Raw genomic sequence first — 12,982 nt, 5'->3', positions numbered from 1 at the left:
AGTCAAGTGAAATACTTGACATTATCATTATTCATTTCTGGCTGCTGGGGAGGTTTGTGCGCATGAATCCTTCTGGCATATGGTTCATGTGGACTGCGAGGAACGACACGATGGAAATTTTAGTTCATCCTCAGTAGGATCAAAACAAAAAAGCAGAAAAGGCAAAGCGTATAACTTTGAGGGGGGGGTGAAAGCAATTCATCATTGGAAGATGTGTGGCGTTCCTTTGTGGTACTTCAGTTGTGGAGCCGTTTGTGACGCGTGTGTGTCAACTCTGACGCAGCAGAACGTAAGATCAAATAAATGACATATGTTCCTGTGGGTTATGCATTATAAATGAGCAATTTAAAACAAAAAAAACATGTTTTAAGGTTTTAGAAACAAAGTTTTATTATTTCATGACACTTTTTTTTAGGTTTTGCATTCCACACAAATGGGGGAGGAGTGACGTGTTCAAATGTGTGTTAAATTTAAAAAGCCTCGCTGAGTCTTAGGTGGACATTAACTAACGGGTTTAGTCACAATGACAATATAACTCATCTTCTTTTTCTTTTTAAATCATGTTTGTAATCAGCAACAACACTAAAAGATTAAAGGATTCAACTATGTCATTAAATATTATTTACATTATCAAGGTTAAGAGTTACATTTCACAAAGTGCACAAGGCCTTTCCTCAGTACAGTGTTAGAAACATCATGTATTAGTAACAATTGAATGTCATTATTTTACAGAAAATGCAAAAGACCCTCAGTCCCATGCCTTTACAAAAATGTCAAGTACAAGTACTTTACAAGTACTTTCATGCACCAGCATCACAGCAGGTTAATTACATTTTATTTGTAATTTAACTAAAACAAAAAAATGTGTAGAACTGACTGGTTATGAATCCTCTCTTCGAGTTTGCTGGATCGTGATCAAAGCATGTAAACGTTTGGTATTTCATGACGGAATTCCTCCCTAGATGCTTTAAAAAAAAACGTAAATGATCCCTTTTCAACATTGGGAGCTGTCACACCCGTGGTCTGCTTACCTTTTTAAAACTCTTTTGAGGTCAGTCCGTTGCCAACAGCTACAGCTTAGAGCCAAAGGGGAGACCCTCGTACATGTCGGATTTGAGCTGGGCCCACTCGGCCAGTCTCTGAATGGTGCTCTTCTCCTGGCTCAGCACGCTCGCTGCTTTTCTCAGCTTGGCCTCGTTGCGCTGCAGGTAGCGCTTGCCCTCGTCCTTGAGGAAGTTCAGCTTGTCGAGGCGACTCTCGTTCAGCGGGATGTCCTCGCTCATGTAGGGGTTGAAGCGGAAGTAGGAGTCGGGGGGCAGGAGGGCGTCGAGCATGGTGTGCACCTCTGAAACACCAGGGGAAGGATGGAGTCACTTTAGCTGTCCACCTGACATTAACTGCAACAACACTATCTACGATAGCATTATTTATTATTTATTTATTCTAGTGTTGTGGAGAATGTTTCCTCTCAGTTAAGAACTCATTCATGCATTCATTTCCTTTAAAGCTCTAGAAGAGTCTTACATCCCAGCCACATCACATGCTCTCTTGCTATTTCGAAATCTCAATCTCACGTTTAATCCTGATGCCGTCATTTTGAATTTGCTGCTGTTGGTTATGATAAAAATTCCAATGGTTACTGAGAGCTGAGAAGTCGCCCGTCAAAGCCAGCGCGTGGTTATTATGGTCATTTCACTCTCGCTGTAGCAGGAAGCTGGCGAATCGGCGTCTTTGTCACCAGAGTGAATTTGACACGCAACATCTGGTGTTTCTGGTGTCCAACTGCAGTGTTTTTGTTTGGTTTTCCTTCATTTTAAATTGTTAATATGTCATTTTAACATACAATTGTAAATAACTGAAAGTTATTCTGGAAAAAAGGGGCAAAAGCACTTACTCACAGCATCATTTTCTGGCCCTTTTATGGTTAAAATAAGCAAAAAAAAAAGAAGGTGTTTGGTCTTACCCTCAGTATCGGTGGCACTGCTGATGACATTGGTGAGCTTGTCCTTCAGGCTCGTGTAGGTGGTGCTGTTCTTGCCCGCCGCCTCGTACCGTCCGGTGCCCAGAGACACCACACACTGCAGAGGGGTGTTTGGCCACAGACACTTGCACTCGTGTATGGCCAACGCTGTGGGGTTGTTAATCAGAAGTCCTCCGTCCTGAAGATGATGACAAAACATCTTCAGCAATTCTTAAGTCACATAATCGGCGCAAAAAGGCAAACATGTGTTGTGGCAGCCTGTAGGGGACAAATGAGGTGAAGGGAACAGAGGACAGTGGAAAAGACGCTCCGGTGCCAGAGATGTGCTGCGTTGGAAAACAGCAGTGTTTATTCACAAGTAAACAAGTTGAAACAATGTCTATCAGCAGCTAAATAAATAACTTTCTGGGTAAATTGGCCAAACGTTTGACCTAAATAAAGAAGAGAAAAGCTACTGAATTAAGTGATGCAGTGTACTGCATTTCAGGATTCTAATCCTGACTTAGGAGCTCATTGTTAATTATTTACTTGCTTTTTCACTTGGCATGTGACGCCGCTTTCACTAAATAGTGTGCTACCAGATTCACGATCAGTCGCGAAACCTAACTGATGTTGACAAAGAGAGAGAAAGAGGGACAATCGGGGCTGAACGCAGCAGATGCCAGCACTGATTTGAGCGCTAAACACTCCACGTCTTCTCCCTCTACTTCAGTGCTGGAACTTATCCAGCCACTGATGTGCTTCTTGGATTAATGGAGATGGAGACTGTGGGACAGAAATAAACACTGCCAAGCTCAGTGAGGGTAGTGGTTTCCTCTTTTTCATTGAGAGTGAGCTTTAGAAATGTCTTTAAAAAAAAAACCCTCCTCAGTTTCTTCAGCTGAAATAACCCCAATAAATATGGGAAAGGAGTTTTTTTATGTATTGGCTGCTGTTCTCCATCAGTCCCCTGCATTATTATCTAACAACAGCTCTAGAAAAGCATCACTCTCAGTCTGATTATGACGCTGTTTACCCTCAGGTGTGAGAAGGTTTCCACTCCTGAGACAGCAGGTTAATTGCACAGCTGCTACTCTGCCCTGACCTTCAAACTCTCCTCTGCACCCTGGTCTCATCCAACTGAATGAGACCAGAAAATGATAGGAAAATGACAGCATGTATGGTTTACTAGCAAGTGATTGGTATGAAGAAAAGTCTTTAGGATGGTTGCGTCTCCATTCTGTGCTCGCATGTATGTAGAAAGGTATTTTTTGCTGCCAAAATTCTCCTGGGAAATACCGCTGCTCGTTCCGAAAACTAGAGTAAAAGTGAGACCAGTGGGAGGCAACGGCAGCTCAAACTCTTGGTTAAGAGAAAAAACAAAAAAAAAAAAAACTCATCTCCAAGAGGAATGTGGAGCGCAACACCCACAGATATACACAAACTCATTCACACTTCATATTTCCATCTCTGCTGTCAACCCCCCAAATACACAGGAAACAACTCATCACAGTAACAGACAAAAAAAAAGAACAAGCCATTTGTTTTAATGTTAAGTAAGTGGGAGAATCAACGCTTGGGTCACGAACTTTGCAAAGTGTGACTGGATTCTTTGAGTAGGATATGGCGAGGAAGAGTCATACTAGTCCGAAGCCGTGATGAGGATAATCTGTGAGAAAGTAGGTTATTGGAATGGAGCCTGAAGCATAATTACTGCAAATTAGGACCATCTAAAGATATCTGGCCTCATAATCAAACGTCATGAAGTAACACATTTTAAACCCAAGAGGTATGAACGTTACGGTAAAGTGCATTAATGCTTCTTACACTCTTGTCTTTTATGACACATATCATTCCAAGATCATAATTCATTGATCTCCTACTTAAGACCCATCTACTATGAGATCTTATCTCTGTGTGATTCAGTGGAAGTAGTAACATAACACTATATACATCATCAATCTGTGTGAGGACCCAAAGAAATGACATGGAGCTCATTATATTGCTAAAAGTCAAATATTAAAACGTCAAAAGCAGGCTGACTAATGCCAACACTGGCCGAGACTGTGGTTGTGATAAGAGAGCCCGGGTTGAATATTCTATTTCATGTGAAATCCAAAACCTTAGGAACCTCCAGCTCTGTCTGTAGCCTTCATCTCATTCTTTATCTGTGTCCTTGAAATGACTGACACCCACAAGACCCTGTCATACCAATATAGTGACGCTTCTCCTCGGATCACCATGGCAATTTCAGACCTTATTGTTGCTGCTCTGCCTTTTTAATCTTTATTCCGCAATCTATATCATCACATACTTAATTCTTTGGATATTCAAATGCAAGTAACTTAACTAAAGCGGACTCCTCTGGACTCAGCCAAGACATCTCCCAGACAGTGCTCTGCGCTGCACAGCATACCTGATGAAGGTCTTTTCCCATGACGAATTCCTGGAAGTAGCCTGGAGCGGCGGACGAGGCTCTGATGGCCTGCCACATTTTGTGTTTGCAGTCTCCAAGGTAGTGGGATCTCACTCCAGGCATGAGTCTGTAGTTCCTGAACACATAGGCCTTCAGCGGGAGACCCCTGTTTACAATCGTGCTCACTGCTGACACCTGGTGGACAAAAAGAGGGTGTGCATTTTTATTTTTACACACCTTGCTGAAGTAAAACTACAAATGTTAACACCTGTGTATGTCCAATGTGGTTGAAAAATAACAGTCAACAATTACTCCATGCACAAAGCTGGTATATATATGTGAAAACAGTGTAAAGGCATATTAAGGTTGTGACTAACTTTTGGGCAGTGCGGGTCCCTGGAACTCTCAATCATACATCCTTCACCCATTCGTTCCCTGGAGAGAAACACACACTGAATAAGTCTAAGAAAAGGACAAATTACTGTTCATTCTCCCGTCTCTTTGAATTGTGGTGAGCATGAGGGAGGAGACATAATTAAATATATTAAAAAAAAAAAACTAACTTGAGGATGTTTTCCCATATTTCACTGTCATAGAAAGCATGGCTCCAGCCCATCTTCACGGTTCCAACGATCACATTCTGCTTGAACACATCCGAGCCCAACTTCCTGTACATCTCCTCGCACTCATTGAGGGGAATTTGATAAATCCCCAACATGAAGGCCAAGATGGCCCCTGAAGCGCAAGAGCACGAGACAAGACGTGTGTTCAAAGGACAGTTTGTATTAAACCACACTTGAGTTCGACACATGAATGATGAGGTGACATCGAACCTGTGCTGACTCCACAGATGTAGTCAAACAGCTGGTGGATTCGTTTTCCGGTCAGTTCCTGCAATTTTTGTAGAGTTTGCAGGGCCAACAGTCCCCTATAGGAAAAATAATAAACACAAAGATTGTCCAACCACAATAGTTAATAGTCAAACAGTATTTGGATTAGACGGCATTGATTTTTTTATTTTTATTTGGGAAAGGTCACACAATCTGTACCTTGTTCCTCCACCATCTATGGCCAGGACGCGAATTCCTCTGCCTTTGACTGGTTCGCTGTAGCCGACCAGGGCCAATGACTCTCTCACCGCAGCCTGGAGAGGAACGTCGCTGACCTGGCGTAAACGCAGCAGGCACGGCAACACACTCTCCTACAGTATGACACAAATAATGTGAACATGTGAACAAGTTATTTTGCCAAAAAAAAAACATGCAAGCGGAGTGTGAAATGAATCAGGCATTGATAAATGGAACTTTGGGGTATGTTTAAGAGAAAAGAAATCAATCAAACTCACCTTAATAGCTACACCTCGGGTCTCTGGGAACTCGAGGAGATGATAGCTGAGCTCCTCCACTCGCGTAGTGAGGAGTTTGACATCCGTGACCCTGTGCAACCTTTTCACCAGAGCTCTGGTCTTGTTGTCTACACTCACCCTGACGATTATCTGCATTACAAAATATACAAAATGAACAAAAACTTTGAGACATCTCAACAATATACCATCTTGAACACACTGTGCTTAGAAAATTCTACTTCCACTTCTTTTTTTTTTTTTTTAAATGGTCCGGTGTGTAACATTCAGGAGAGTAACTTTATGATAAAAATAGTTTATTATAAATCCCACACACATGAGCTTTTTAATAAATCTTAAAATGTCAAATATTTTACCTTCTGCCTTTGAGTCAACAGCTGTTGCTTCGCTTCATCCGTTTTCTCCTCTTCAGGGGCCGTCTTCTTCTCTCCAACTTTGTCACCAGTGGGCTGTTCCACACCGACTGATGAAGCCTTGTCTTTCTCAGCTGCAGTGCTTTTAGAGTCACTTCTAAACTTGGGGACCAGTGGTGTAATGTAGCTGCCAACAAAAGCCTGAACACTGGGTCGAGGGTAGGACAGATAGTGGGTAAAGCCTTTTTTAGTGGAGGTAGTAGGCACAGGGTTCGCCTGAGGTGCATTTTCTGTTGCGGGGGTGTCAGAGGAGGGTGTCCCACCTGAACTGTGTGTTTCTGATGGGGAGGGAGGGACAGTAGAGGTAGTTGGCGCTTCACTACGCTTAGCCTCTGCCACTGGAGATAAAATAAGCATGTGCTCCCCTGTTCTCGGAGTGGCACGGTGAGAAACAGGCGCGTCTTCGCCATGCGTGTTTGTGCCAAAGTAGTCGTTGATGTGCTGAGCCAGAGATGTGTAGGTCTCATCCATGTTGGTCGAAAGAGCTGTCGGGTGGAAAAGCTGCTTGGTTTGCTTTGCCACAGAGGACGATGAGCCCAAGGCAGAGACATTTGCAGCTGAAGCTAAACTGGGCGTGGACTTCTTGGTGACAACAAAAGGTATTTCTCCCACTTGGTTGCCTTGCTTCTCTGACTCTTTCTCTGCTGTGCCCTTCTCACCTTCCTCCTCTTCTTTCATGGCTGCTTCAGGTGATGAGGGAGTAGCTGCGATGTCGGAGGTCTCTGATTTCACCAGAACTTTTTCTGCATGGGTACTGCCAACAGCGGTACCACCAGGTTTGAGGCGGGAGAACTTGGCGATAAGGTCTGTGCTGCCGACTGCCTTGGTGACACTGTCGAGCGTGGTCCTGATCCGAGACATGCGCCTGTTCACTGGTAAAAGAAGCAAGGAAATTAACCAGGCAACTGGTTAAATATGTAAAATGATGTAACTGTCTGGCAGGTTCCCTGGCAGTTTTTGAGTGTCATTACCTTCGCCAATGTTAAAGTGTTTTTGGATGAGCTTGTCTGTCTGTTTGTGAGCAACACACTGTAACTGACAAAGTAAATGAAAGATTTAGACATTTAGATCCATTTTCCTGAGAAGTAAACCATCACAACAAAGGGTGCACAAAAAATGCAACACCCTGGGTACTTTAGTGGTGGACATTACATAAAGTGAAACATTTACATCATATTTAAGGTTCACAGATCTGTCGGATTTTCTTCTTTTTTTATTAACAATAGCAGATCCAGTGAATCAGATCGAGATCAGCATTGTCTATTAGGTATAATGCAAGTAAAAAGGGGGCCAACAGAGGGCTCCACTCAAATGCTACGTTGACCATAGTTACCATAGAAACGATGACAACAAAAATAGATGGTAACAACCGCTACCGCAAAAACAGATTAGGAATAACTTGCAATGACACATTATGGAAAAGGACGGAGCTATGTTGACTGTGAGCTATACAGCAGAGTCCGATCACCTGGTAAAGACTCTGCTAGAGAGACACCGCCACACTTTCAACAAGGAGCAGGAGGAGAATATTAACCATCCTGACAAAAGCAAGAGTGGTGTGAACTGGGTTTCGATCAAAGACTTCACGGTTGAAGTTGGAAAACAGCAGATTGTGGAGTACATCCAAACATGGGAGCTGCAGCCCTGCTGGCTCTACAGTCTGGACTTTCTCCATACAACAGAGGAGGAGTATCACACCTTCCACCACTACCGAGCTCGCTTCAGCACCCCGACCCCACAGAGGCCCATTCAGGGAACGGCCAGTGTGTACTTTGTTGTGTACATGTCTACGGTGAAACTCCCAAGTCTGCCCGTGCAGGTACACTTCGTGGTGGAGTCAAACAGGCTCGTACACACGCCCAGGACGACCGTGTTCAGAGAGAAGTGGTTGGTGGACGTAATTGAGAGCAAGACTTTGCTCCATCATGCGGTGCAGCCTTTAACAAACTGACACTAGACAACGACGAAGACGCTTCTGTATATGTCTTAACTACGAACTTTAATCGTGACATTTTATCCCATGCGGCGGCTTATAAAGGAATTTCGAAATCCAGTGGCTGACCAAGAAAATGGCGTAGCAACTGTGATGGACTTGTGGGTGTTCCCCTTCGTTGGGACCTTACAAATAACTCTACCATTACATTTTACTCGTTTCATCAACTGAATCACACGTGTTCAGGAGTATGTCCACTTTGTGTTGATAATATGCGTATCTGAATGAACTTTGAGCATAATGTTGGACAGCTAGCTTGCTTAACGTACAGCTAATCATTTACGTGCCACAAACTAACCGTTTCTAGTCCCGTTAATGAATGAATGAATGAATGAATGAATGAACAGCGTGTTCCTATTTCTTTACACGATCACACATTAACAGTGTCTTCTCCTCCTACCTTTCACAACAGAGACCGTTGCCGAAATATTTCATCCTACGTGGTGCGGGTCGGAAAAAAGATAAACAGGAAAAGGACCGGAAGTGACGTAGATGGTCGGTCACAACAAACGTAGCCCTGTGGCACCACAATCTTTTTTTTTTACACATTTATTCTTCTATTTTACAAACTCGTTCTGACAAATCATATATTGCATAATACTCAAAATGTTCATATACATGAATATAGGGTGACAAAGGTTTCTCCTAAACTCACTGCCTTTCCACACGAGTTTGAAGATTAAATTAAAACCCTTTAATTACATTATATTAAACATTATTTTATTTACGTACACTTTTTATATATACATTTCCAGTCATCCATTACTGCAGTACATATCTGCTGTTCTGTATACTGTTATCAATAAAGTGTGTAAAAAGTTTGACTAGGTGTTGACAACACATCTTTATAATGGAGAGAACAAATATTATTGTGTAAAAAATAATGCACTAATGAGGCCAGTTTCAGTGTCTGTTATTTTCCTGAAAAGGACTTCAAATGTTAATAAATACAGAAAGCAAGGACCAAAAAATACCCACATGAAATTCACTTGCAAAACAGACCAGGTGCTGATTTGAAATAATGCGATAAAAAGTTTATTTGGGGACAACATGTAAAATAATAACCAGATACAGCACGTGTTGACTTTGAAGAACCACAGTCACAGTGGAGTCAGAGAGCTTCTCAGAAGAGCCTTTTTGAGATATCTACAACTTCAATGTGAATATCTTAATTTAATTCAAGATATCCAAAAAGGACATTGTAAATATCTTCAATTGAGGATATCTTGAATTTGAATTGTTCATTTTGACTAGTTAATATATATATATAACTGTTTGACTAGTAAGAATGACGTTGTTAAAACCGTGGGTAGCACGGTAAAAACTGTTTTGACAACAAAACTGCCTGAAAACTATCGCTTCCGGTTTGCCGCTCAAGTAAAGGAAATGACGTTTGTCTTCGTAAAAGTTCAACGAGATGTCTTCTTCAATTAAAAAAACTAACAAAAAAAACAGAAAAACTTTCGTCTTTATTGGTAGAAATTGTCATACTAATGTGTGCACTAAACAATCAAAGTGAGCCATTAAATCATGGATGCATAATACATCCATGCATTAAATGTAATAACGCCTTAATAAAGAACGGACTCTGTGGACACACCCCATTAGATAAGCGAAGGCGGAAATACAGTAAGTGCACCATTTTGCTTATTCTGTTCGGACCGTGCCCATTTCCCACGTGCGCACTGTTTCCACCAATCACTGCACTCCGGGTCACCGCGTCAGAAAAACGAACCAGTAACGTTGCGAGTCGTGGTGTTACAGCTCAAGAATGCAGCTCGTCAACAACTGTTAGCTTCGGTTTTACATCAGCTGGAGCTGTTGGCAGCTGACAAGGCTGTTCTCGGGCTGTGTGTCATCTCGTCCTCTGGTAAGATACCTTTCTAGGCTACATTCATATTGCTGTTATCGTTGGTTAATTAAAAAGAACGCTGTTATGGTTTACGTTTCTCTCTTTCTTCACCTAAACAATAAGTTGTCAATTTCTCTGGATAGCGTCGTTGCTAACCGAGTACGGTTAGTTCATAACGCTGGTATATGGCTGTTTGTAGACCCTGTACGCGATTTATGAATCTCATTACTGTTTTGAAATCGTTGTGTGAGACCTCGTTGACAGAGCTGTCAAAAAACTGTTCTTCACAGGCTCAAACGGTGTCCAAAACCCACAGCAGTATGGCCACAGCGCAGTCTGCACTGCTGTTAGCAGTCCATGTCCTGCTCATCTCAGAGTTCATCCTGGCCAAGAGAGACTACTACGACATACTGGGGGTCCCTAAAGATGCCACCGAGCGCCAGATCAAGAAGGCCTTCCACAAGCTCGCCCTGAAATACCACCCAGACAGAAACAAGGGGCCAGACGCCGAGTCCAAGTTCAGAGAAATAGCAGAGGGTGAGTCAATCACTATGTCCATCTCAACTGTTGGACAAATGGACAACACTGTGTATATATATATATATATATATATATATATATATATATATATATATATATATATATATATATATTACTGTATCATAACATAATGGTTATATGGCAATAGTAAAAAGGTAGCAATGTTTTATTTCTCAAGTTATGACCAATTAATAGCTTGGTGTGTGGATCATAAAGAAGGATGTGAACGTATTCTGTAGTATCCTCATTTTTAAACCTATATCTGGATATTACAATGGTACTAACTTGGTTTTGCTGTAAAGTATTGACTCAATACCACATTGTGTTTACCAAACTGGAAATGTGTGCGTCTCTCCTCTTTAGGATTTGAAATTATGTAACAGGAAAATACCTCTGTGTTTGTGCAACACTTTGTTACAGTGCGTCAAAGACAAATTCCTTTTAGTTCTTTTGTTGACGACGTACGACCTAAAAAGGAATAATGTCTTTCATTTTTCCTATGTAAAAGCATTTCTTTTCAAGCCCTAATAGTTAAAAAGTCAATAGATATTATAGTTTACTAACAGTTGTGCTTTTATATGTTTTAACTTTTATGCTCTTTTCTTAGTCACCTGTGTAAACACTTACCTGTGCTGGTCTTAAAGAGAAACACCATTTCTCTGAAAGACATTCCTCAGAATAATTCATGTTAGAACTCGTCGTCAAGTGACATGCGTCATGAAGATTAAGATTCTATTTATAGAATTAGTGTTAGTATGAGAAAGAAATGCACTAGGAATTTCAAGTGTAGAAAATGTTAACACAAATTTAAACTTCCATAAAGACAAAGTCTGTGTTTATCTCTTTCAGCGTATGAGACGTTATCTGATGATAAGAGGCGACGAGAGTACAACCAGTTTGGCCATGATTCATCATCTGGGGATGGCCATGCAGGAGGAGCAGGAGGAGGAGGAGGAGGCGGCAACTACAACTACCACCAGCACTTTCAGTCCTTCAACTTCAATTTTGATGACATTTTCAAAGACAGTGACCCATTTGGTCAACAACAACAACACCACCAACACCACTTTCACTCCCACTCCTCGCAGAATCAAGCCCATCAAAAGAGACAGTTTGACAGTCACTTCCAGGCCCACAGGGAGGCGATGAACAGGCACAAAAGACAGTTTCAACAAGGCGCCTTTGGTGGAGGAGTCTTTGACAACATGTTTGAAGATCTGGAGAAGATGTTCTCCTTTAACACACACAGTTCCAGGAGTGACAGTACATTCCAGAGCTCGGGAAAGCAGCACTGCAGGACAGTGACTCAGCGCAAGGGGAACATGGTGACCACCTTCACTGACTGCTCCTGAGACCGGCAGCAAAACAGTGCTCCACAGAGCGCAGCCATTTCGAACACTGCTGGGCTTTACTTGTGGTTTTGGAATTCACTGCTAATTTATCACTTGGTGAAACAGAGGATGTTTTTGTGTGGCTTTTTTTTTTGTTGTAAATTTCTGTATGTAATTTCCTCCAGGAACAAATATCCAAGCTGACTCCATGAATGGCTGCTTCCAAGCAATAACCCACAGCACAGCGACAAGTAGCAGTCTCACTCACATACAGTACCTCTCCATTATTAAGCTTTCCAGGTTCTTCATGTTTACTTTTGTTCATTTATATGATGGCACAATCTAGAGTATCTATCCGACTCAGGTGTGGCCTAAATTTAACAAAATAATTTAAACAAAAAGGTGGGGGTTTTTTTTGGAAGCTGTGAGGCAATAAGATTGATCAAATTGTGAAGCATTTATTCTACAGCTAATTAGGCCATACGGTTATATACTTAAAAGTGTTGCCGGTGTTAGCATTGTGCACTGCTAGACATGTACTTTTCACCCATGGGTTTTACTAATTAGCCTAACTATTCATTTGTGCAAAATTTGGATTTAAAATTGAAAGCACTTGCTTCAAACGGAATCATTGAAGTGCAAATTCACATTCTGGGATGTGTGTGTAAGTGAGCCATTATCAACTGTTACCTCGTTTTCGTTTTTCCTTCAGAGCTGAATTGACCTTCCTTCAATCGGGGCAGGAAAATAACATGAGTCTCATGACAAATACTGGTAGCTAGTTTGTGTGCCCTTTCTCAGCTGCATAACCGCCTGTAATGATGGTTACACAATCCTGTGGGACCAGTGAAGCTGAACGGTCTGAAAAGTTGTTTCCCAAACTGATCATAATGTGCAATATTAAGTACCTTTGCTCTTCATGTTGCCTATCCTTCATAGACAGTGCTATGTTGATGTCATTGTCTGATGTCTGCACTTTGTGTGTGTGTGAGTGTGTGTGTGTGTGAACATCTGAATGTTGCAATATATTTGAATAATTGAAAAGAGCCAATGCGTTTGTTCTTTTTAAAGGCCACATAGACCGGAAGCTCCAATTAACGCTGCGTTTGTGTGT

The 12,982-nt window shown here is 41.8% G+C and overlaps 2 protein-coding genes across 4 annotated transcripts; one reads left to right on the top strand and one right to left on the bottom strand.

Moving 5' to 3' along the window:
• Positions 1 to 867: 867 nt before the first annotated feature.
• On the bottom strand, positions 868 to 8,628 carry pnpla8 (patatin-like phospholipase domain containing 8). 2 transcript variants are annotated; one of them, XM_058625388.1, is made up of 11 exons: positions 8,546 to 8,622; positions 7,124 to 7,187; positions 6,096 to 7,024; positions 5,722 to 5,871; positions 5,426 to 5,577; positions 5,210 to 5,304; positions 4,940 to 5,111; positions 4,754 to 4,811; positions 4,377 to 4,571; positions 1,964 to 2,159; positions 868 to 1,345 (listed from the first exon to the last, which is right to left on the bottom strand). In XM_058625388.1, exons 3-11 carry the CDS (start codon positions 7,011 to 7,013, stop codon positions 1,071 to 1,073), a joined length of 2,211 nt encoding a protein of 736 aa, XP_058481371.1. In that variant the 5' UTR covers positions 7,014 to 7,024; positions 7,124 to 7,187; positions 8,546 to 8,622; the 3' UTR covers positions 868 to 1,070. The 2 variants fall into 2 exon arrangements, with proteins under 2 accessions (XP_058481371.1, XP_058481372.1); XM_058625389.1 differs by lacking the exon at positions 7,124 to 7,187 and having other exon boundaries at positions 8,546 to 8,628.
• Positions 8,629 to 9,856: 1,228 nt separating this feature from the next.
• On the top strand, positions 9,857 to 12,900 carry LOC131456769 (dnaJ homolog subfamily B member 9-like). Of its 2 annotated transcripts, XM_058625390.1 has the most exons (3): positions 9,857 to 10,015; positions 10,288 to 10,534; positions 11,387 to 12,900. In XM_058625390.1, exons 2-3 carry the CDS (start codon positions 10,318 to 10,320, stop codon positions 11,887 to 11,889), a joined length of 720 nt encoding a protein of 239 aa, XP_058481373.1. In that variant the 5' UTR covers positions 9,857 to 10,015; positions 10,288 to 10,317; the 3' UTR covers positions 11,890 to 12,900. The 2 variants fall into 2 exon arrangements, with proteins under 2 accessions (XP_058481373.1, XP_058481374.1); XM_058625391.1 differs by lacking the exon at positions 9,857 to 10,015 and having other exon boundaries at positions 10,270 to 10,534.
• Positions 12,901 to 12,982: the final 82 nt, after the last annotated feature.

Source organism: Solea solea, chromosome 3 (assembly GCF_958295425.1).
Source record: "Solea solea chromosome 3, fSolSol10.1, whole genome shotgun sequence".
In the NCBI taxonomy this organism is placed as follows: domain Eukaryota; kingdom Metazoa; phylum Chordata; class Actinopteri; order Pleuronectiformes; family Soleidae; genus Solea; species Solea solea.
Note: the sequence above shows the minus strand (reverse complement) of the source record. Positions and strands in the feature narration are given on the sequence as shown.

What these genes read in the sequence shown, in the direction of transcription:
- LOC131456769 (XM_058625390.1), top strand. Translation starts at nt 10,318, where the DNA reads ATGGCCACAGCGCAGTCTGCACTGCTGTTAGCAGTCCATGTCCTGCTC. An exon ending in GTTCAGAGAAATAGCAGAGG is followed by an intron (nt 10,535 to 11,386) that starts GTGAGTCAATCA and finishes TATCTCTTTCAG; the next exon opens with CGTATGAGACGTTATCTGAT.
- pnpla8 (XM_058625389.1), bottom strand. Translation starts at nt 7,013, where the DNA reads ATGTCTCGGATCAGGACCACGCTCGACAGTGTCACCAAGGCAGTCGGC. An exon ending in TGTTGACTCAAAGGCAGAAG is followed by an intron (nt 5,872 to 6,095) that starts GTAAAATATTTG and finishes TTTGTAATGCAG; the next exon opens with ATAATCGTCAGGGTGAGTGT. An exon ending in CATCTGTGGAGTCAGCACAG is followed by an intron (nt 5,112 to 5,209) that starts GTTCGATGTCAC and finishes CTTGCGCTTCAG; the next exon opens with GGGCCATCTTGGCCTTCATG.